A 26037-nucleotide genomic window follows, 5' to 3' on the forward strand; every position below is an offset into this window, starting at 1 on the left:
ATGTTTTAAAATATGTGCCAGTATGAAGGAGATAAAAAATTTCAGAGGGAGAGTGACTTCAACATATTTTATGAACAATACCACCAAAATTTAGCTCACAATATACAGTATTTTAAAATACTAAAACATGAATGGATTATGAGTGTTATCGTCGATGTAACATTTTGTAATATAATAAGCATATCTGAGACAAACCTACCAGATATTAAAATCTTAAAAGAAGTAGAGGGATGGGGAGTAAGACAGTCTATCAAACCCAATCTTTTCAGATATATTATCACTTCCTTAACATCATACCATAATAAAAAAGTTTTCCCAAACATTCCCAAGGCAATCAAACAAGTCTAACAACAATAAATTTATACTAATGTTTACCTCACAGCCTTTATAAATGATCAGAAAAACTTACAAAATAAAATGTACGAATGGATTTTAAATTTGACAACAAAATCAATTATACTAAACTTATATATGCCAAAGGTAAAATGCAAGTAGTATTTATAAACTAATGAAAATACCAACTGCTAAAATTTATAGCTAAACAAGTTTGACTAAACACAATGCTTTTATCTAGGACTCAACAACGGCAAGTAAGACTAAAATGAAAAATCTCATTCCTCAAGAAAATAAATAAATAAATAAATCTAATAGTGCTGTATTTATTAAACACCATACTACATTTAATAATTGTAGTATACTTTAATATATTTATATATTAACACATATTTAGTAACTATTAAAAATATCATGATGGGATATATTAAGATAAATACAATCGTACCATGAACACTTCTTTAAACAAGATAATGCTCTTGAAATGACCGAACAGAATTATCATCAATAAGACTTTCTCCTCACAATGTATAATGAGTCCTACCTGTATCCCTCGTTTGTGGATTCAAAGGGTTACATAAAATCTCATGGTGCTTCTTAGTAAAACTGCTAATTAAACCCAAACTGCCATTTCCCCTTCAGCAATCCAAACAACAATAGACAGCAAGATAGAACCCTATAATTGTCACTATCACAAAACCACCTCATTAAAGAAGATGAACATGTATACTTGCTGCCTACAACTTACAAAACATACATATAAACCTAACAAATGCTCTAAAAGTGATGATAAAGTTATAATTATTATTTCGCTCACAAATGGAAATTTAATTTCAAAATTAAAAATTTAAGCTTCTAAAACATTTACCTTGAAAAAAGGCATAGAAATTCAAACCAAATCTATTCCCAAATCCCAAGTATTTATAAACATGAAAATGTTTCAAACTATTTTATACCAAATGTTTAAGGCTAATGTTATTTTCTAATTAAAGAGGTCTTTTTTTATGCTCACTTTGTTAAAAACAATTCATAGTAGTATCCTTTTCCTATGCTGACAATTATGTCTTATGAATGATATTATAATACTCATTATTAGTTCACTAAAGATTACTCATATCCTTAAAATAAATAAAAATGTAAGCAGAAAACAGGTAAGTCAGAAGAAGACAGATTAGTATCAGGCAAGCTTTTAGTGCTTTATTAAAAGAAAAAATATTCTCAAACAAATGGTATGACATTTGGCCATTAAAAAAACCAAGAAAACAAACCATTATTATTACCAACACTGCAGGGGAAAACAGTCAAGAATATACAGAATTTCAAAACTGTTCCATTATAAAGTGAAAAAGCAGATGAGATTTTTACTTACATGTGAAATATCAGTTAAAAATATATAGACACAAACTATTATTGCTGAAGTCACCTGAAGATTTCATAAGATGACCACAGCAACACATGCAAGAAATCTCTCTCAAGCTTTCAATTTCTATTCCAAATTTTCAGTGGAAATAGGTTCTGCCATACAAACATATTGGCATTATTTTAAACCTATTTTTTTACTTTATACTCTCAAATTAGTAAAAAAATTTTCAGTATTTCAACATCTCCATCCATCTATCAAGAACTTAATTTTATCTAAAAAAGGAAAAAAAAATCTATTAAGTAGATGTGCTACATATATAGCAACAACAAATCCACTTACTTTTTTCTCTTTCTCATGATGTTTATCCTGAGAGTGAGAGGAAGAATCACTTAAACTTTGATCATATGACCTATTAGATCCCCGTTTGCTCTTTTTCTAAAAAAGAAAATATATATACATACATGTATATGTATATAAAAAATTTTAAATAAGCTTTTTGTTAGGCTTAACCTATTCAAGTGTGTAGTATTTAAAAATGTCTACTGAAGTTAAAAAAAAATTCTCACTATTTTGAACTATATAATCCAATTTAGAAATCATCCATATGTATTATCTATTACATTCATTATAAAAGAAAATCTAAACCTAAATTTAACATGAATGCCATATTTTTGTACATTTATTAAAATGTCTGAAAACAGACTATAATTTCAAATAAGCAATAGCCATGTCACTTTATCACAAAACCACCCCTTAAAGAAATCAACTATAAATTTCAATGTCTTCTTTAAAAAAGAAAAGGAGTTTCAACCAAAACAGAGAATGCCATACTGAGGAAGGACGCCAAGACTAAAGAAAAGAAAATTATTTGAAGAGTTATTTTTTGCCATACTAGGAAAAGCAAGCAGCCTTTTAATCTCATATTTTCAGTATTAAGGCACAGTTTGCTAAAAACTTGTCTCTGCAGTTCATTAAGAAAAAAATTAAAGGAAATATCAGCATTAGACCCATGCACTTTTCAAAGCATTACTGAAAGTATTGCACATTCTATTTAAAATACTTATATAACTCCATAATAAAGTATGCCAGTGAGAGTTATTTGAAGTGTTTAAAACTTAGTGGTATCATATCCAGTTTAAATTAAATAGAAATGACTATGAAAGATATTCAAAGTCCATGCAAATGTAGAGGTTATACAATCTTACTAAATTATTGAAGACTCTTCCTCTCTAGCAAATGGGTACCAACGTGTCAATAACTAGCAGTGAGAAAATCCTATCTGCACAAACTCAAAATCCATCTTCATTATTTCTAGATTTTTTCTATATCATCTTCCATTTAGAAAATTAACATTCTGATATGCTTTTCACATCTAGGAAGCAAAATTTTCAATTCTACTTTCTCAAAATTTCTATTAGAACACTTCAATATTCTTTGCCAGCCCTTAAAATAAATCAAAGTCTTCAATATCAAACAATATATTTAGAAAATCTTAAGTATTTTAATATGTATGAACCAAAATAGTCATGAGCTGATTTCATGAGAAAGGGGCTCCTAATGATACTGTTTCTTTAAAAGAAAAGAAGAAAAAATAGCCCCACTCACAAAGGAAAGGTAATAAGGGGGAAAAAAACCAAAACACTAAAGAAAAACAAAGAACACTTAAACTTTCAGTGTACACATCTAATTGTTATCATTAAAAACTAAAAACATAGACACTTAGGACATTAAATATTGATCCTTCAAAGGAACATGGACACAACATATGTAACAGCTAATCAAATTTTACCAACTCAATCATTCATGCAATTATGTAACAGTAAAGACTGGCAAAATCTGAAATATTCCCAAAGTTGTATTTAAATACATTTTTCTCAAGATAGTCAACTAAGAAGTTACAAAACAGCTTTTAGTTTTACTCTCTCCTAGTAAATAAAAATGAAAGGAAAGAATAACTAGCAAAAAATGAGAAACGAGTGATAGAAAAAGCACAAAATATATAATCCAGTATCAAAAAAATGAAATTAAATGAAACAGTGTTAGACTACAGAGTCCTTTACATGTGCTACTTCTACTAAATGTATCCTAACATTTACTATTAACAGAAATTATTTTACAATATTCACCTTTATAAACGCACCTAAACAAAGCAAAGTCTTTAAAAATTATTCAATCTTTTAATTTCCAGCAAAGAACATGCCAACCCCATGCAAAAATCAAGAGAAAGGGAATAGCTATTACACTTTTTTTATAAAACAAAGTCAAATCTATTCTAAAACTATGTGTTATCATTTTAAATTCAAGATAAATTCTTACCAGCTTACTAAAATGGTATTTACAGTAGCCACAGTATTGGACATTATCTGCACCATTCCCTTCTTCTTCACAAAGTAGTCCTGCAAACTGAGCACTGAAAATAAAAACCAAAAAAATACATAAAATACAAACAATACACATACTGAGCTTCAAACTACAGTATATATAAAATTAAAATCCCCTCCAAGCATGTAAGATTTGTAATTAAACCTTACACATCTCCTAAGAGAAAAGGAGAAAATGAACTTGTGTACTTGTGACCAAGTACATTCCACCTCAACCATGATTGATATTTTCTACAATTACTTTGTAGTTTATAATAAACTTTTTATCCATCCATCTCTAACAAGGATCAAGACTTATACAAGTTTTATGTCATCAAACAGACATTAAATTGCTTTAAGACACCCCCCAACCCCCTAATTAACACTTCATTTTGCTTTTTCCTTCTGTATCATAGGTACAACAGTAAGGCCAGGCCTCTAAAGGGCTGAAATGACTTGTGATGGGATAAGCCCACAGATGTAGATTACATTCTGTTATAAGGAAAATGCTTCCAGTCACAGAACCATACAGCAGACAACAAAAACATGTGTTTTCTAGTCAAAAACAATGGAAGACAGTGAATCAAAACCTAAAGTTGTGATAGTCATTTAAAAAAAAAAAAAAGGCACAAAGCACTAAAGTTTATGACCATCCTCTTGTCAATTTGTCATCAGTATTAACTGCCAATGTTATTTAACATTTCAAAATTACAACAGTATTAGTATATATCTCTACCCAAAAAAGAACTTTCAAGATCTTTAAAAATTAAGTTCATTATTAACAGAATTTATGAAACCAAAACTCTTTTCTGCTCCCCAAAAGTAATCTAAAATGGACTTCTTAAATCCATATACTAAAAGCTCAGCAAATAAAGCAAGTGCCTATACTGGCTGCTAGATATAGACTATTTCTGAAAAGTAACAAGTACATGGATTATTCCCAGACTCTAATTTTGAACTGTTGCCTATTACGCTGAATATTTTATTTTAGGATTATCTTTGCTCTTGAAATTTTATGCCAAGAAAAGTATCTAAGTAACTTTTTAGGAAGTAGCCACTAATTACTGTGAATATGATGGTGACTGCCTTTTCCCCTCTTAAACACAAAATGAAAAAACACAGTCATTCACTAAATATTTAATATTAATATTTCAGGCATTACAGTAAGTTTACCTATATCAGCTCATTTAGTCCTAACAATAGGTAACCAACACCAATACTTTAAAATAAAATGAAACTAAATAAAACATGAGAACCAGAGTCTGCCTATTCAAAATTAACTCTGGTAAATTCAATTACTAGAATCCTCTTTATTATATCTGAACATAGAAACTATCTCAATAGAATTTACTGTAAATATCTGGATACCTAAACCTTTAACTTACAACATTCTCTTGTACAAAGTACAAGAATTTCAGTTCTGCACAATGACAGAAACACACTTACCATGTCACATGGAAAGCCTGTCGACATCCGTGTTTATTACAGGTCATGCAAGCACCAGTGGCTGCTTTGCTTTCTCTTCCTTGTTCATCACAAATGTAACAAGTCTTAGTATAGAGAAAATAAACAAAATCAAGCAAAAACCTTAAAGTGCTTTATAGATATGAATTTTACAATCATCTTCAGAAATCAAGATTGGGTTTACTATCTAATCTGCTTTACTTCAAAATATGAATTCATTTTTCTGACAGTAATCTAAGTTTTACACATATGAAAACATAAACAAGGACATGGAGAGAGACCCAGTAGGGTCTCACAAAGGCTCAGTCTCCCTCAGGCTCAAACACCCTACATGAAAGGAAGAATCTTCACAGGCACTGAGGACACAGCCTACAACACCTTGGTCTTAAAACTTCCTCACCAATATTCACATGATTTCTGTAACGAGAGTGTGAAAAGAGGTTTGTCTTTCGTTTCTGCTGGAAGAAAGCATACCTAAGAGAGGTTAACAGAGGGAGTTGGGACCTAAGAGATGAAGGATGGTCCTAAGCAATCCAACAAAATTTAGGCCATTTCAACTGTTCACAAGAATCCTATATGTGCTGTCATTCAGCCTGCCAACCTGACATACTGAACCTTAGAGAAAGACTTTTTTTTTTTTTTTTTGAGAAAGACACTTGAGCTAAGGAGGTCAAAGATGTCTCTGTAGGAATTGGCCAATGAACACTCCCAGAAACATTGACTGACATCTGGTCCTTTTCCTAGGTGAAAATAGATGATAAAATTATCAGCTGACTAGAAGTTGAGTATACAAAAATAAAGGTCTACATAAAATCAGGTGATACACTTCTAAAATGAAACCAACTTCTTTCTGCACACTAATGAGGTATAATCCAGCCAACTTCAATAGGACCACATGTATTTTTAAACCTAGAGAGGTTCCCCCCACTATGCACTGTGGTGCCAAATACCACTCAACAATATTTACAAGAACACAGTTCTCAAAAAAAAGCCTTGTATCAAGTCAGGTAAATTAATTAGAACTCCTTTGTTGAAAAACAAGGACTCAGAGTGAACTAAATTACAAAAATTATTTTATACCTCTAACAAGCAAAATTCCAAGTTACAACAAAACCAACCCAGATACACTGAATAAGAGCATCCCTACCCATTCAAATTACACAAAGAAAAGTACCAAACAATTATAATGGAAGAATGTAACATACATTTTTTAAACCACATATGATCAAGAATATTAAAAAAAGAAAAGGCAGAGGAGACTGAAACAATAACATTTTATATAACAAAATTTAGGGAAAATATGTAAGGGTCTTTAAAGGATCTCTCAGTAACTTCCAAAGCAGTGAAAAGACACCACCATTTGACCATTCAATAAAACTAAAAATTTTGATGATATTAAAAAAGAAAGGGGAAGTAGGACTTCTAGACTTCTGGAATGGCAGAGTGAAGAGCTCCCTCATGGATCCTCTCCCCAGTGAATTAACCACTTCATGGATTGAAAAAAAAAAAAAAAAATCTCTAAAAATTATCCTAAAAACATGCATCAAACAGTAGAAATTTTATTCAATGAATCTACTAAATCTCAGTAAGAACAGTGAGAGTCTGTGGAACTTGAGTTATAATCTGCTCCTATCACACCTCACCACACATACAGCTTCGTGTGATGGAAATTACCCTCTGAATGGATGTGGTTTAAAAAGGCTCCCTCTCCCCCAGCTCTTAGCCTAACGCTATACTTTTACCCTTGGAGAACCAATCTCTAGTGACTCTCAACCTACTTAGTGCTATTAGCTCTCACTCGTAGAATTCCATCCTAACAAATGGCCAAGAATCCTGAGGCCACAGCATCCCTACCTCAGCTTGCTAATAGAATGGAAGTCCCAATGGTAGAAGAAATGATCTGAGAAAACCAAGGGCTAAAATAGTATACCCTTCCCTCCTCCCAGCACTCTGCTGAAGTACATGTGTCTCTTCAGGAGAAGCAGAGTGTTTCTCCATCCCCAGTTCCAGAGGTTCTCAGAAAGACCTCAACAGCTCTGCCTGAGGTGACAAACTTTATTTGGAACAGAATTAGGTGTTGACAAGCAACTAAGACAGAACTAGTAGCTCCAAGATACTAGAAGAAACATACACGTATGAATGTTTCCAGCAGAAACAAGCAAAACCAACCTGACGATTAACAGAGACAATGAGAAGAAGACAACAAATAAGGGCTCTCCCAGGTTCACATTCATCCTTGGGGATTCCAGAAGGCTATGTACACATACAAATAGGTTGCACCCAACTGGGAAAAATCCAAGTGGGACTTGGGGCGGACTTAAAAGCATTCCCAAAGCCACACACAAATCCACAGCCAATAAGGTTCAAAGGGCTACCAGTCTGAAAATAAAATCATACTCATACATGATGGTCTGAAAGACTGTGTGCATCAGGAACAACTGGAGAAAGAAACTCAGATCTACTTAGAAAATAATCTCTAAATCACACATATTAAATGGCAAAGGGTGAGAATCTATCTAGCTAATGGGGCTTAAGCATAATCTTTGACTAATACAGTGGTTTATGCTGACCTACGGACAGCCCTAAAAGTCAGGTCTGTTTTGTTTTTAAGGTACGTATTTGAGCAACACCACCTCAAACTATACATTCTTGGGGAAACAGACATAAGCAAATTAGCCCAGCCAAATCATTAAATGAGTAAGTGACCAAAGAACAGGACCCACAAGGAAAAGGAATGACCCTTCTCCAGAGTGGCTATATTATCTAAAAAGTTGTTTCAAGAAAAAATTGTAAGACATGCAAAGAAACAGGGCAGTATGACCTATACACAAGAAAAAAAAAGAGACATTAGAAATTGCCTTTGAAGAGGGGTCCAGATGTTGGACTTGAAAGACAAAGACTTCAATGAAATGTAAATTTTAGAGGTCAAAATTCCCTAGAGGGGCTCAATAGTAGATTTGAATTGCCAGTAGAAAAAGAATTAAGAAACTTAAAAATAGATCAATAAACTGGCTCGGTTGGGAGAGCATATGACTCTTGATCTTAGGATCATGAATTTGAGCCCCACACTGGGTAAAAAGATTACTTAAAAAATAAATAAACTTTAGGGGCACCTGGGAGGCTCAGTGAGTTGAGGTCCAACTCTTGATTTCTGCTCAGGTCATGAGCTCAAGGATGTGAGATCAAGCCCTGCCTCAGTCTCTGTGCTGCACATGCAGCCTGCTTAAGACTCTTTCTCTCCCTCTCTCTACACCACCCTCCTCTAAAAAAATTAAAAAATACAGTTAAAAAAATACATCAATAAAGATTATACAGTACAAAGAAGAGTCATCTTTAGATTACACTACCTATAGTAGAGTCTCCAAAAATATATTGGACACCATTTTATATATATATATATATATATATAAATCACAAAACTAGTTAGGGAAAAAAAAGGACAGAAGCTGTATCTAAAAGAAATAATGGCTGAAAACTTCCCAAATTTGATGAAAATCTGTATCTAAAAAGCTTTATAAATACTGAGAGAGTCACCCTCAAAATGATCAAAGCCAAAAACAAAAAACAAAACAAAGTCTTGAAAGCAACACAAGGGGTGCCTGGGTGTCAGGGTCCATTAAACTCTTGGTTTCGACTCAGGTTATGATCTCAGGATTGTGAGAACAAGCCCCATGTGCTCCGCATTCAGTGGGGAGTCTGCTTGTCCCCCTGCCCCTCCCCCTGCTCATACTCTCTCTCTCAAATAAAATAAAAATTTTAAAAAATAAAATAGCAGGCATAAATCCAACCATATTAATAATAGCATTTAATGTGATTACACGCAAAAGGAAGAGATTAATAAAGTAGACTTTAAAAAAAAGTTCCATTTACTGTCTACAGAAGGCATGCTTGAGATCTGAAAGTACAAATTAAAGTACAAATAAGGGGGAGCCTGGTGGCAGTCAGTGAAGTGCCTGACTCTTGTTTTTGGCTCTGGCTCTGATCTTAGGGTCATAAGATCAAGCCCCACATCGGGCTTTATGCTCATTGTGGAGTCAGCTTGAGATTCTTTCTCTCTCTGCCCCTCCACTCGTGCTTTCTCTCTAAAATAAATAAATTTCTTTTTAATTATGGAAGTACAAATAACTTAAAAATATAAAAAGAAATACCATGCAAAGGGCAACCATAAGATGGCATAGAGTGGTTATCATTCTATCAGATTAAAAAAATAGACTCTTGAAACAACACATAATTAAAGAAAGGCGCCTGAGTGGCACAGTCAATTAAGCATCCAACTCTTGATTTTGGCTGAGGTTGTGATCTCAGGATAATGAGATCATGCCCCACCTCAGGCTCAGCATTGGACATACAGTCTGCTGCTTAAGAGTCTCTCTCTCCCTATCCTTCTGCCCCTCCCTACCCCCCACTCATGCTGTCTCTCCCAAAACAAAACAGAACAAAACAAAAAGATTATTAAAGATAAAGAGGAATATTTTTTAATTAAAAAAAGGTCAATCCGGAGCGCTTGGGTGGCTCAATGGGTTAAAACCTCTGCCTTCCGCTCAGGTCATGATCTCAGGGTCCTGGGATCCGGCCCGCATGGGGCTCTCTGCTCAGCAGGGAGCTTCCCTTCCTCTCTCTGTCTGCCTACTTGTGATCTCTGTCTGTCAAATAACTAAATAAAAATATTTTTAAAAAATAAAAATAAAAAAATCAATCCATCAGGAAGATAAAACAACTACAACTGTGTGTATACATACATATATACTGAAAGAGAGAAACAGGAAACAAGAGAGCTCCAAGACACATCAAATCAAAGTAGAAATAAGTAATTTGGTAATTTTTAAATATTAGCTACCAGATCAAGGAGAAAAAGTTGTAAAATAACTGAGGATTATTGAGAAAATGCTCCCAAACAACAAAACTAGATATAGTTTTAATAAAATGTCAAGTATGTGAATAAAGCCATACTCAAGCCAAATTCCTGGCCAGAGTTTTCACTTAGGGAAAATAAAAGTTGTATTTTAACCTAATTTTTTTTTTTTTAACTATAGAAGATATAATTACATCAGTTTTTCATCAATACACTACTCATTTAATGATGATTATACTGGCCATTTCCATTGGCTGGCCAGAGGCTATTCCACTAAAGGCTTCCATGATTTCCATTATATTATTTTTCTTGCCAGACTTAGTTCATTTTCAGCCTAAAGAATCACCTCTTGCAGCTGGGCACCCTGAAGCTGATCTTCTAATTTCTTTTTATTTTTTAATTTTTATTTTTTATTTTTTATTTTTTTGCAGATTTTATTTATTTATCAGAGGGTGGGAGAGAGAGCAAGCACAGGCAGAGAGAATGGCAGGCAGAGGCAGAGGGAGAAGCAGACTCCCTGCTGAGCAAGGAGCCCGATGTGGGACTCGATCCCAGGACGCTGGGATCATGACCTGAGCTAAAGGCAGCTGCTTAACCAACTGAGCCACCCAGGCGTCCCTGATCTTCTAATTTCTTAACATCTGATTCCACTTCAACCATACTCAACTTCTCATTTGCAATCTATTCTATATACTTATTACATCTGCATTTTTGGGAATTTGCTCAAGAACAGCAAGAATCTTAGTGTACAATATTCTTAGCCTCTCATGTGGATTTCACAGCCAATTCCACAAGGCTGCTGGTCTTCTTCAGCAAACCCACCATGACAATGTCGACAGGCAGGGACATAAAGCCCTCTTAACCTAATTTTTAAGTTAAAGAAACAGGGCTCGTATAAAAAGGATTTAAGGGCCAAATTCCAATCCCATCTAAGAAAGCTGAAAGATTTCTTAGCTGAAATCCCTAAGAACTATAAGATGTTCCGAATATCCACCAATAATATAGCAAGAATAAAGATGTGCAGATAAAGCTGAAATTAGCTAAAATTTTAACACACTGCTAAAGGCTGATTGTGGGCTAGTATGACAGTGTAGAACCACTGGAACCACTGACAGAGTTCTTACCCATTCACAGGCTCTACTCCATGAACTTTTTAAAGAGGCTCACGGGGAGGACTGACAGCTAGGAGACAAAATCCTCAGAAATAATCTCCCTTGATGGTGCAGGCATGATGAACCAAATCAGGTACTACTGATGGTAAGATATGAAATCCCACCTCCTACCCAAACACTCCTTTCAAAAGCCTTAAGCATTTGGGGATCTGGAAGCAAACCCTGTCATATCCAAGGCATGGGTAAAGACCCACCATGCTTAAGACGACACAGGAAAGAATCTTTATCCTTAAACTTTAAGCAAGGGACAGGAAAAATTCCCAACCCTAAATTCCTACCCCTGTTAACAATGCTATTAGAGGGCTCCTGGGTGGCTCAGTGGGTTAGGCCGCTGCCTTCAGCTCAGGTCATTGTCTCAGGAGCCTAGGATGGAGTCCCGCATCGGGCTATCTGCTCAGCGGGGAGCCTGCTTCCCTCTCTCTCTCTGCCTGCCTCTCCATCTACTTGTGATTTCTCTCTGTCAAATAAATAAATAAAATATTTTTTTAAAAAAATGCTATTAGAGGTTTTCCTAGTGCTGGGGGAGAGGCAAGAAGCCCTCCCTCTTGCTCACAAGTCTTTCCAAGACACAAATGTAGGCCTGCCCTGGGGAAGAGGAAGGAATGCTGAAACCCTGAGGCCCAGATATACAGGGCCTAACAAAGACTGAGGCTGGACCAAAACAACAGAGAAATCGCAAGCCCAAAACATCAAACAAAAGCAATGGAACACTAAGGGAAAAGCAGAAGTGTACCAGGAAGAAACTAAGCATGTCTGACAAAGCATCACCTCTTAAATTCATAATTTTATCTGAATATTATAATCTCAGGGCGCCCTGGGGGGCTCAGTGGGTTAAGCCTCTGCCTTCAGCTCAGGTCATGATCTCAGGGTCCTGGGTTCAAGCCCTGCACTGGGCTCTCTGCGGGGGGGGGGGGGGGGCCTGCTTTCCCCTCTCTCTCTGCCTGCCTCTCTGCCTACTTGTGATCTCTCTCTCCCTCTCTCTCTCTGTCTAATAAATAAATGAAAATCTTTAATAAATAAATAAATATTGTAATCTCAAAAGCTCCACATCTCATCTTCTGAATCATCTAAATCAGGTGAGGGTGAAACTCTGGGTATGGTTGATCCTGAGACAAAATTCATTTTAATTTGTGACCCTGTGAAATAAGGAAAAGTTACCTGCTTCCAAGATACAGGGGTGGGCTAGGTATAGTATAGACAGTCCCATTTTAAAGGGAGAAGCTGGAAGGAAAAAGGGATTTACTGAAGTAAAGCAGGTTTGTAATTCAATAGGACATATCCGGTCTGTCCTTTAAGCCCACTGGGGTAGCTTGCCCCTCAGTCTTCCTTATATTTGGGTTGAGGGCTGGAGTATTAGGTATTTTGCTTCCACAATGTTTGTGTTCAGCCCCCACAGAGGCTGATTTTTCTCCATGCTCTTCACTTTACAACACTTTTTTTCCCCCTAAAAGTCCTAAGTTTGTTCTGTTCACTGTACAACAGGCCAGTAAGTCAAGAGGCTGATATTTGGTAGGAAAGAGATTTTATTCTGGAAGCCGGCCAAAGAGATGGAGGACTATGTCCCAAAGAACCATCTCCTCAAGCATGAGATTCAAGCTTTTATGTTAGGAAGTGGGGACGGGGGGGGGGTGTGTGTAAGAAATGAGGGGAAGTTGGGAGTCAAAAGGTGACTGATGTCTGTACACATTCAGGGTATGTCAAGTAATTTCTTTGTTCTTGGTCAGCTGAACTTTGTGTATAGAAGTCTGGTAATATTGTTCCTGTAAACCTTAAACATAGCCTAGTTATTTCTGTATATACTTCCTTATCTCCTTGGGTGAGGTATATTTCAAGGAAAAAGCAGTTTTTGCAAATTTTAGCTATAACATGCCTACATGCAGGGCTAAGCAAAAGTTTCTAAGTTTCGGTCACAGTAGCAAGGAAAAAAGCAGCAATATGGAGTCAGACACTGATACTAGAATGAATTAAGACTTTGGGAGATGGTAGGGTGCCTGGGTAGCTCAGTGGGTTAAGCCTTCGGCTCAGGTCATGATCTCAGGGTCCTAGAATTGAGCCCTGGATCGGGCTCTCTGCTCAGCAGGGAGCCTGCTTCCCCCTCTCTCTGCCTGTCTCTCCACCTACTTGTGATCTCTCTCTCTCTCTCTCTCTAATAAATAAATAAATAAATAAACAAATATAAATCTTTAAAAAAAAGACTTTGGGAGATGGTAGGATGAAATCAAAGTATTTTGCATGTGCTAAGAACATGAAGGGAGGGTAACAGATTACTATATGCTGGATTATGTCCCCCAAGAAAGGTATAAGAGACCTAATAGCCCCCAATAAGTCAGAATGTGGTCTTACTTGGGAACAGGGTCACTGCAGATGTAATTAGTTAAGATGAGGTCACATCAGGGTAGGGCAGGCCCCTAACATTCAACATGACTGGTCCTTATAAGAAGAAGATGGCCGCTTGAGGATACAGAAGCAAAGGACTAACACTGGGGTGAAAAGGCAGAGACTGGGGTGATAAATCCATAAGTGAAGGAATGCCAAGAACTGCTATCCACCACGAGAAGCTGGGAGAGAGGTCTTGAACAGATTCTCTCACACAGTTCTCAGAAGGAACCAATGCCAATACGTAAATTCCAGACTTTCAGCTTCCATAACCATGAGAGAATAAATTTCTATTGTTTTAAGCCACTCAGTTTGTTGTACTTTCTTATGGCAGCCCTAGGAAACCAATAAAGAGGTTGTAAGAAAAACTGGCTATGAGTTGGTAATGTTTTAGAGTTGGGTGAAGAATTGCAATGGAAAGTAGTTTCATTATACTATTGTTTACTTCTGATAATTTCTAAAACAAATACTTATATTCTTACAGTATGTAGCATAAAAATGAAAACTTCACAAAAGCATAAGTAAAAAAAATTAGAAAACATTTGAACAATACAATTATAAATAAACCCTAAAACTGCTCTTTATACCAGGTACAAAAGAGATCAATCAAGAGCTTGAAGAAAGGTAAAACTCCCAAGTGAATGTTCATATGAAGAAAACCCAACAGAAATGAGGTGACACACAAAGTATTCAACACCTTCAAAAAAGTAAAACTAATTTGTAAAGGAAGCATCAAAGTTATTTCTATACTCTTATAAAGATCTATATTATATGCCCCCACTGTCATAGAGCACACCAATCCAGTAGCCTACTTCAAACCCGACTTTTTTGCAGCTACGATGCATTCCTTTGTTACCTCAACCTTGTAGAAAAAGAGATGGTAGATACAAAAGTACCTGTCTTATGCCCTTAAAAAAAAAAAAAGTCACATGCTGCATTAACTAGGAATTTGGGTGGTCACTGTTTCAGAGCAGGCCAATGCTTTGAACTTTCAAAGAGAAAAATTAGACCATAATGGATTTTAAAAATAGCAAACTCCATTCTACAACTTTGTACCTTGAGAAAAATCCCTATCAGCAATAGTAACCTGATCAAAATTAGAAATTATTGCTAGCAGCTTTACTTCTACTTGAAACTATTTCATGATTTTCTATTACCTGGTGCTGCTGAACATTAGTTGGGTGATGAAATCTCATTATTCCAATTTCAGACCCGAAATGTATCCTTATCACTTTTTCTCATACCTGACACCTCTGATCATCTTATTACTCCTTGTAATTACAAATGCAGACATATTTATACGACCTTGTAAAATAAAACTTAAAAAGTTTCTCTTTTAAAATACTAACGTACTCTCTGTTTCCCAGCCTATATAACCTCCCAATTTCCATACCCTATCTCTGAACTTGCATGTTCTATTTGTAACCTTGCCATTTCCTTTCTAAGAAGTTAATAAATTGACTTGCATTCAGTATAATTTGGCCTAAGAAAAAAATTTTTTTCACAGAACAGAATGCCTAAACCAGTAGCATGGAAGATAACCAAAAGAAAGCTCCATGCTACTGGATCGATGAAGGCAGAGACCTAACCTCTATAGTTTGTTGTCAGAGTCTTCCCATAGCAGTGGAAAAGACCATTCCTGTCAACATATCCAGATATGCAATTCAACTTCTATTTTCTTCACACACACACAAAAATGAATGGACCATGTGTATACTCTTGCACAGAAGACATTCACTCCTTACAATCCTTACATGTTTAATTTCAACATTACGGCTTTTACACTAAAAGTGCTACAGATATAGCCATTATGGCAAATGGACTTTTCCTCTTAAAAGATAGTATCTCACAATGAACAAAGTCATTTTCATTTTCCATGTGACTTGGAATACCGCAAGAGAAGTTGTATCATTTTGCCTTAGATGTCTCACTTACAGCATGCAGAAAATAACAGATTTTAGCCACCTGTGAAGAAAGAGCCAGAATAAGGGTAATAGCTATCATTCTGTTAATTTTCTGAAACTTGCTGAAAGATTTTGTGACTGTGATGTATAACTTCCTTAGTACTATGCAACTGCTCTGTGCATATGTACAGAGCTCTGTGTATACATAAGAATGATCTTGGCATGCCTAGGTGGCTTAGTCAGTTAAGCAGCTGCCTTCAGCTCAGATCATGATCCTGGGGTCCTGGGATCAAGCCCCACGTCAGGCTCCCCATTCAATGGGGAGTCCACATCACTCTCTCCCTCTGCCTGCTTGTGAAAATCTTGAGGAAAAAATGATCTTTGCATTACAAGTACAGAAAAATAAGAGCAATACTATAATTTGGTGCATACTATAAACAGTTGCCCCCTGAACATGCAGGTTAGAAGTCTCCATCCCCCCATGTAGTTGAAAATCTGTTGCAGGAGCACCTGGGTGGCTCAGCTGAGTGGCTGACTCTTTTTTTTTTTTTTTTAAGATTTTATTTATTTATTTATTTGACAGGCAGATCACAAGTACACAGAGAGGGAGGCAGAGAGAGAGAGAAAGAAGCAGGCTCCCTGCTGAGCAGAGAGTTGAATGCGAGGCTGGATCCCAGGACCCTGAGATCACGACCTGAGCCGAAGGCAGAGGCTTTAACCCACTGAGCCACCCAGTTGCCCCTGAGTGGCTGACTCTTGATGTAGGCTCAGGTCATGATCTCAGTGTCATAAGTTCAAGGCCTGCATCAGGATCCCTGCTCAGAGGGGGAGTCTACGTGTCTCCTGCTACCTCTGCCCCTCCCCCATTCATGAGCATATGGTCTCATTTACAAGGGCACCCGTGCACTCTCTCTCTCTCTCAAATAAATAAATAACTTTTTAAAAAAATAAAAGCCAGGTATAACTTTTGACTCCCCAAAAACTTAACTAACAGCCTACTGTTTACCAGAGGCCTTAACACATATTTGGCATATGTATTATATACTATAAACTAGATGAAAAAATGTCATTAAAAAATATCATCAAAGGGGCGCCTGGGTGGTTCAGTGGGTTAAGCCACTGCCTTCGGCTCAGGTCATGATCTCAGGGTCCTGGGATCGAGTCCCGCATCGGGCTCTCTGCTCAGCGGGGAGCCTGCTTCCCTCTCTCTCTCTGCCTGCCTCTCCATCTACTTGTGATTTCTCTCTGTCAAATAAATACATAAAATCTAAAAAAAAAAAAAAAAAATCATCAAATAAAATACATTTAGGTACTGTACGGTACTTAGCAGAAAAAATCTGCATGTAAGTGGACCCCACATGGTTCATACCTATACTATTCAAAGAGCAACTGTAATCCTATATAACCTATTTACTTTTCAAAGACTCAATTTTTAAATCACCTTGTATCTTGCCACACCCCCCCAAAAAACTGTGAAGTCTGTGTGTTTATAAATATTTTCTTATGTCACCAATACGAAAAGACAAACTGAAAAAGTCCCTGCGGTATATTCAAACAGAACTTTATTTAAAGAGTTCTTAACTTTTAGAAAACCTAACAGTTTAAAAGAGAAGGAGAACACTGGCAGCAACCTCTTCCATCTCAGCCACAGCAGCTTCTTCCTGGACACATTGCCAAAGCAAGGGAAGCAAAGGCAAAAATGAACTACTGGGGGGCGCCTGGGTGGCTCAGTCAGTTAAGCGGCTCCCTCTGGCTCAGGTCATGATCCCAGGGTCCTGGGATCGAGTCCCACATCGGGCTCTCTGCACAGTGGAGGGCCTCCTTCTTCCTCTCTCTCTGCTTGCCGCTCTGCCTACTTGTGCTCGCTTGCTCTCTCTCTCTCTCTCTCTCTCTGTCAAATAAATAAATAAAAATCTTTGGGAAAAAAAAAAAGGAACTATTGGGACTTCGTCAAATAAAAAGCTTTTGCAAAGCAAACAGTTAACAAAACCAAAAGATAACCCACAGAACGGAAGATTATTTGCAAAGGACATATCAGATAAAGGACATATCAGATAAAAGACATAGCAGATAAAAATATCCAAAATCGACACCCAACTCATCAAACTCAATACCCAAGGAACAAATAATCCAATCAAGAAAAGGGCAGAAGAACTGAACAGACATTTTTGCAAAGAAGACATCCATCTGGCCAACAGACACATGAAAAACTGCTCAACATCACTGGGCATCAGGGAAATACATATCAAAAGCACAATGAGATACCACCTCACACTTGTCAGAATGGCTAAAATTAACAGGTCAGGAAACGACAGATGTTGGCAAGGATGAGGAGAAAGGGGAACCCTCCTACACTGTTGGCTGGTGCAGCCACTCTGGAAACAGTATGAAGGTTCCTCGCAAAGCTGAAAATAGAGTTACCCTATAGCCCAGCAACTGTGCTACTGGGTATTTACCCCAAAAATGCAAATGTAGTGATCCAAAAGGGCACACACCCCCCAGTATTTATAGCAGCAATGTCCACAATAGCCAAACTATAGAAAGAGCTTAAATATCCATCAACAGATGAATGGATAAAGAAGATGTGGTACATGTATGTATGTACACACACACACACACACACACACACGATGGAATATTATGCATCCATCAAAAAATGGGACCTTGCCATTTGCAAAGACATGGACAGAACTAGAGAGTATTGTGCTAAGCAAAATAAGTCAATCAGAGAAAGACAATTATCATATGATCTCACTGATATGTGGAATTTGAGAAACAGGGCAGAGAATCATAGGGGAAGAGATGAAAAGATGAAACAAGACAAAACCAGAAAGGGAGACAAACCGTAAGACACTCTCAATCTCAGGAAACAAAATGAGGGTTGCTAGAGTGGAGGGATGTGGGGGGAATGGGATGGCTGGGTTATGGACACTGGGGAGGTATGTGCTGTCATAATGGCTGTGTGTTGTGTAAGACTGATCAATCACAGACCTATACCACTGAAACAAATACATACTGAAACAAAAACATTATATGTTAATAAATTTTAAAAATAAACAAAAAAAATTTTTTAAGAGACACAAAAAGATTATTCTGATGACCTGACAACTAATAAAACAAAAATTAAAATAACTGGACACCATTTTTAATTATCAAATTAACAAATATTAAAACTGATAAAAACCTGGGTGCCTGGGTGGTTCAGCTGGTTGAGCCACTGACTCTTGGTTTCAGCTCAGGTCATGATCTCTTAAGTCGTGGGACTGAGCCCCACCTCAGGCTCCGCATTCAGTGCACAATCCGCTTGAAGATTCTCTCCCTCTGTCCCCCACCCCCGCATGCACGTGCTCTCTCTCTCTCTCTCTCTCTGTCAAATAAATGAATAAATCTTTCAAGAAAAAATGATTAAAAACCAATATAGACAATGGTGTGGTAAAAATGGCATTTTCATAAATTATTAGCTATATAAATTTGGAAAGCAATCAGGCAATCTTATCAGAACTTTAGAAACAGTATAGTCTATAACACAATAATTCTAACTCTACAGTTCTAGCCAAAAGAAATGATCCAAAACACAGAATAAAGGACATAGTGAAGCAAGATTCCTGTCATGCTTTAATTTATAAAAGAAAAATACCTTAGTAATATGGCAATAATAATGACATAAACATTAGAGTTAGAGTCATCCAAAGTAAAGAGCCAGGAATAAAGAGTCATTATTATAACTCCTACTTGCAGATTTTTTAAATGCCAAATATTAAAAATGTTTATACATTAAATTTAAAATGTATCATTTTCAGGACAGAACTGCACAACAGGCTCCATGCTCTGTGCTCCACTCTGCTTGAGATTCTCTCTCCCCACCTCATTCCTCCCCGATTATGAGCACACTCTCTCTCTAAAATGAATAAATCTTTTTTTAAATGATAATTAAGTGTATTATTTTTAAATACATCAAGTATTAAAATATTTATTATCTGATGTAATCTAAAATTCGGTAATCCTCATTGAGAATGTATCAAGGAGTATTCTTATAATCTTCCAGAAAGTATATGTAAAATATTGTGTTATGTTTCAGGTGTATATTATTCTGTAGAAAGAATCCTTAGGTTTTTATCAGAATCTTGAAGATGCCAAAAAAGTAAAGAAACACTAGTCTGGAAAAATGTGACATGCCTTCAAAGTACACTGTCTTCCAGGACACCTTATACACTTTGCTAAGACTTACTGCTTTAAAATCAAACAACTCAAACAGACCAGCTTACTCAATTTTATTCATCATGACTCCATACTGTAATAACATATACCAAGAGTTTAGCCCTAATTCAACACATCAGTTTTATATAAAAAGGAAGTCCCAATATACAATCAATCCCTGGCTCTGTCTTTTATAAAAAGTCATCAACTAACCTTGAATCACTTTTTTTTTTTTAAGACTTATTTATTCACTTCAGAGAGAGAGATAGATGGGGAAGGGGGGCCCAGAGGAAGAGACTCTCAAGAAGACTTCCTGCTGAATGCGGAACCAGATACAGAGCTTGATCTCATGACTTGGGTCAAAATCAAGAGTTAGATGCTCAAGGCACTAAGCCACCCAGGCACCCCTTAAATCACTTCTTTTAAAAGCTGGCCAAAAACTCCTTTGTGAATTATTTTTTAAAAAGACAGAAATTCTCAAAAAGTTTATGCAGAACACTATACTATTTTATAAAAACTAAGGAATTACCATATACAATTTGGCATATCTACATCAGGAACAGTTTATAGGCTTTTACGTAGTTTAAATGGACATTTATGAGACAGAAGGTAAGGAAGAGCACCTAAATAACTCCTACCTCTTCTGTACGATTGTCCATATCTACGCTCAATTTCTAATGGTGCAATGGTAACTAGGTACCCATGCTTTGCTAGGTGAAAATGGCTTTGAAGCCCAGGTACCTAGACCAGACTTGATCTGTTAAAAATTTAGATCTTGGACACTGAGTCAAGTTACTTATAGAGAACTCAGATAAAATGAGAAGCAGAATTACAAATTATGTGAAAATAAGAAGAGACCATAGAGAGAAAAAAGACTGTAGAACCCACAATACTGTGACTTTCTAGTTTCAGGTCCAACTCCCTATGTATGTGGTTAAACTGCCTATTGCTGCCTTTCAGCCAACCCTATTTGTACTTTAGCTAGTTTCAGTAATTTAATTTCCGACTAGGATAAAGTCTTTGGGCTTAACTCTAACCCCATTATAGTATTTTCTCCATGGATAAACCAAATTTGTCAAGTATGACTTGCCTTGTCTTAAAATATTGCCTGGTATTCTCCCTTTAAGTACAGATTCTAATAAAATCTTAACTCTTAATTATAATATATTAACATCTATCATCTAGGGAGTGCCCAAGACATCAAACAAACATGAAAAAACTGATAATTGGCAATATGTATGTTAGTGAGATTAAGTTTGCTCCCATAAACAACTTAAAGTTAACTATTGCGTATTGGCATTTCCAGTTTAGACTGGACTGCTGCCTTTAAAAGTAAGAGGAAAAAAGAAGTAACATAAAAGAAATTATACTAACATTCTTCCACATTCCTCAGTAAACCCTATTTAATAAAACTGCCTCTGAGTCTTAGAGTTGAGAGAAGGCAATTAGAAGTAAAGCTGAACACAGAAGCACAAAATATACAGAAAACAAATATAAAGAAAAATAATTTACTATTCCCTAGAAAAAGAGAAACAATGCCAAACAAAACAGAGTATGTATACACGTATGTACTGGCAGGTAGAGGAGGGATGCTAACACAACAGAGAAAAGCCGAACAAGGAAACTGAGAATCAGGGGCGCCTGGGTGGCTCAGTGGGTTAAGCCTCTGCCTTCGGCTCAGGTCATGATCCCAGGGCCCTGGGATTGAGCCCCGCATCGGGCTCTCTGCTCAGCGGGGAAGCTGCTTCCTCCTCTCTCTCTCTGCCTACTTGTAATCTCTGTCTGTCAAATAAAATAAATAAAATCATTTAAAAAAAAAAAAAAAGGAAAGTGAGAATCAGCTGAGGTACAAAAAAGGGCAAAAGATTTTTCTATAGAAAAAAAAGATGAATGGATAAAGAAGATGTGGTGTGTCACACACACACAAACACACACACACAATGGAATAATATGCAGCCATAAAAAGAACTGAAATCTTGCCATTTGCAATGTCATGGCGGGAACTAGAGGGTATATATGTTGAGCGAAATAAGTCAATCAGAGAAAGACAATTATCACATGATCTCCCTAATATGAGGAAGTTGAGAGGAAAGTGGGGAGGCTGGGGGGTAGGGAAGGAAAAATAAAACAAGATGGGATCAGGAGGGAGACAAACCATAAGAGACTCTTAATCTCACAAAACAAACTGAGGGTTGCCGAGGGGAGTGGAGGAGGGAGAGGGTGGTTGGGTTGTGGACATTGGGGAAGGTATGTAGGAGGGTATGTGCTATGGTGAGTGTTGTGAAGTGTGTAAACCTGGAGATTCACAGACCTGTACCCCTGGGGCTAATAATACATTATAGGTTAATAAAAATTAAAATTTAAAAAAAAAAGTTGCAAGACCGTTTCCTTTTCCAAATGATTCAACTGTCTAGAAAAAAAAAAGGAATCTAAGTGTTCATCTGAGTAACTAGGATAAAGTGCCAAGCAAAACAAACATATATTAGACATATACAAAAGCAAACATTCAATGCTTCAGCGGAAATGTGAATTTTATCTTGGGGTCTTATCATATTGCTAATACATGCTGGCAACAACTTGCAGACACAAGATCTGTATTACAAACAAGGTAGTAAGTCCCATCAACATATGCCAAGAATTTAAAGCTTAATGTCTTTGTTCTAAGAAATCAGTTAACTAAGAAATCAGTTCTAAGAAATCAATTAACTTGATGACTCTACATATACTCTATCTCAGGTGATGATGATGTGCCCAGTACTTACCTTCTTGAGGCTGAAAAGTGATTCTCATTTTTCTTCCTCCCTCATCTTGTGTGTCACACTAATCACCATACCTGGTCAATCGAAACTCTTTTATTACTAAATATGTGTTCCTTTATTCCTAATACTACTCTATTTCAGACCCTCATTATTATCTCTGGAACACTGCAAAACCCTAAACAGTGTTTAAGTAACTACTCTTGTCCATCTTCCCTCTCCCAATCCTCCTCTCATTATCCTTTAGAATGGCAGACCTGGGCGCCTGGGTGGCTCAGTTGGTTGGACGACTGCCTTCAGCTCAGGTCATGATCCTGGAGTCCCGGGATCGAGTCCCACATCAGGCTCCCAGCTCCATGGGGAGTCTGCTTCTCTCTCTGACCTTCTCCTCGCTCATGTGCTCTCTCTCACTGTCTCTCTCTCAAGTAAATAAATAAAATCTTAAGAAAAAAAAATGTTAAAAAAAAAAAAAAGAAAGGCAGACCTATGGAGTTGGTAGATCAACTCTTTTTTTTTTTTTTAAGATTTTATTTATTTATTTGACAGAGAGAAAAGAGATCACAAGCAGGCAGAGCAGCAGGCAGAGAGACAGGGGGAAGCAGGCTCCCCACTGAGCAGAGAGCCCAATACAGGGCTCGATCCTAGCACCCTGAGATCATGACCTGAGCTGAAGGCAGAGGCTTAACCCACTGAGCCACCCAGCCCCCCCCCCCCCCCACCGCAGGTCAACTCTTGATCTTGGTTCAGGTGATGATCACGTGGATGAGAGATCCAGCTCTGCTCTCAGCAGGGAGTCTGCCTAAGGATACTCTCCCTCTGCCCCCTCCCTCGCCACCCCACACTCTCTCTCAAATGAATAAATCTTTAAGAAAAAAGGGAGACCTAAGCACACTCCTTCCACATAAATATAAAAACCTTTCAACAGAAATAAAATTCAAAATCCTTAACATGATACAGGAGGCCTTTGAAAATCTGGTCCTTGACGACCTCTCTCAGCATTCTGCATATCACATTCAAACTCAGCTATACTGCCCTTCTCCCTCACCACTAGCCTCACACTCTCTCCCTCTCACTCTATTTCCTCCTTCAAAGCTTTTGCTTCTTCAGCCTGTAAAAGTAAAAGCCACTGATGTGCTCCTTCTTCTTTCCTCTCCTCACAGCCAGCACCTGGAGCCTTCTCACTCTTCAAAATTCAGAGAAGCTACAATCTAGTCTAAGATACCCTGCTTCTCGCTACTCTTCAGCCCTGTTACACCATATTAAGTTAACATTCTCTGTATTCTAGAATTCTTGAACATATCATACTACCTAACGATCAATAATTTGTGCCTATCTATCTACCAGGTAGGAGCTTTATATATTCCTCATGCTTCCAGTAGTGTCTGATATAGAACAGAGCACGCCATACATAAATGTTGGCCAGATGAATGCATACATGAAATGTTCAGCTCCACTATCTGAAACCTAGCTTTTTAAATGGCACTAATGAGGAACCCCAAAATCAGAGAGAATATGTACTACTTTCAAACTTTTCCACTCAGATGCTAAATATATTGATCAACACTTCTTGGAGGGCCTGAGTGGTTCAGTCAGTTAAGAGTCTAACTCTGGCTCAGGTCATGACCCCAACAACCTGCGATCGAGTCCTGGATCTGGGCTCTATGCTCAGCTTCTCCCTCTCCTCTCAGTTCATGCTCTCTGTCACTCTCTCTGCCTCTCTCTTTCTCAAATAAGTGAATAAAATCTTCAAAAAGCAAAACAAAACAATACTTCTCTTAATAGTTATCCCACTACCATTCCTTTTGAAAAAAAAATTGAAGGGATATTGGGCTAGCAATTTCGAAGTATTCCTCCACCTTTAAGCTTTTACAGTTAAATGACACCATGTTTTTATGGTGTTCTTTGTTTGGTCTATTAAAACCATTCCTTTACTTATAAACACTCATTTCTTTGTGGCCATCAATAAATAAAGCCTCTTCAAAAGCATATGTACAGAATACATACATCATCTACCAACTACTCTCTGGAAATCGTAGCTTTCTAAAATAAATGCCTCCCAGGGAGCCTGGCTGGCTCAGTCAGTGGAGCATATGACTTGATCTCAGGGCTGTAAGTTCAAGCTGCATATTGGGTGCACAGATTATTTAAAAATAAAATCTTAGAAAATAAAAATAATTAAAATAAAATAAAATGCTTCCTTGACTCTGAAAAACACAAGTTTCTACCATCAAAAACTTCAAAAAATCTCTATGTTACCCCAGTCTTCACATTTCTTAAAAATTATTAAAAGGTAACTAACATAGAGGGACATCTGGGTGGCTCCATCAGGTAAGTGTCCAATTCTAGGTTTTGGCTCTGGTCATGTATGGTCTCCGGGTCCTAAGATCAAGCCCCATGTCACGTTCCAAGCTCAGCGCAGAGTCTGCTTGAGATTCCTTCCCTCTTCCTCCCTTTTTCCCATCCACCCAACCCCAGGCTTACCTGTTCTTTCTCTCTAAAATAAATAAACAAAATCTTTAAAAAAAAAAAAAAGTAACTTAAAGGTAACATATACCATTCATTGTTTAGTACAAAATGTGTATGTCCTGCAATGAAGAACTGATTGATGCAACCTGAGAGGTCCAGACATTTTTAAAAAGGGGGTGCCTGGGTGGCTCAGTGGGTTAAGCCCCTGCCTTCGGCTCAAGCCATGATCTCACGGTCCTGGAACCGAGTCCCGCACCCTGCTCTCTGCTCGGTGGGGATCCTGCCTCCCCCTCTCCCTCTGCCTCCTGCTCTGCCTACTTGTGATCTCTCTCTCCCTGTCAAATAAATAAATAAATAAATAAAATATTGTTTAAAAATAATTAATTGATTAATTAATTAAAAACAGAACCTGGTGACAAATGGCACAAAAACTGGCTGTTACACATTTAGGGACATGTAGAAAACTTTACAACATAGTAAGTGAACACAATGAGTTCTCTGCAATTTAGAAACACTACATAGATATTCTAGAAAATTTCCCTTCCTATCATTCACAAAGTTTTCTTCTCTTTGTTGGTTTGTTCCTTTTATTTTTTCCTAAATCCCACTATGTTTCACCACACACGATTATTTATTATTTTATGAACTCGTTACCACCTTCCCTTTGTACTTACTGCACTAATTTATGTTACTTTCTGTCTGGAATTATTATTTAAGCCTTTTTCCACAGGTCAAATTCCTAGTTATTCTGCAAAGTCCTTATAATCTCTTTGTATGCTTTATTCAATTCCTTA

The 26037-nt window shown here is 37.0% G+C and overlaps 1 protein-coding gene and 1 pseudogene across 15 annotated transcripts in view; both read right to left on the reverse strand.

Moving 5' to 3' along the window:
- The window catches only part of MLLT10 (MLLT10 histone lysine methyltransferase DOT1L cofactor), a 245785-nt gene that overhangs the window by 128718 nt on the left and 91030 nt on the right, over positions 1-26037 (reverse strand). For 13 of the 15 annotated variants that reach the window (XM_045084991.1, XM_045084990.1, XM_045084989.1 and 10 more), the window contains 3 exons: positions 5503-5606; positions 4013-4106; positions 2036-2131 (listed from right to left, as the gene is read on the reverse strand). In XM_045084991.1, coding sequence (XP_044940926.1) covers positions 2036-2131; positions 4013-4106; positions 5503-5606 — 294 coding nt within the window. Of the gene's footprint in view, positions 1-2035; positions 2132-4012; positions 4107-5502; positions 5607-19008; positions 19053-26037 lie in introns of those variants that run through there. The other 2 variants (XM_045084999.1, XM_045084994.1) reach the window with 2 other exon arrangements.
- On the reverse strand, positions 10190-11906 carry LOC101677974 (annotated as a pseudogene).

The sequence above is a fragment of the Mustela putorius genome, unplaced genomic scaffold (genome assembly GCF_011764305.1).
Source record: "Mustela putorius furo isolate JIRA1106 unplaced genomic scaffold, ASM1176430v1.1 tig00000827_pilon_pilon_pilon, whole genome shotgun sequence".
Lineage (NCBI taxonomy): Eukaryota > Metazoa > Chordata > Mammalia > Carnivora > Mustelidae > Mustela > Mustela putorius.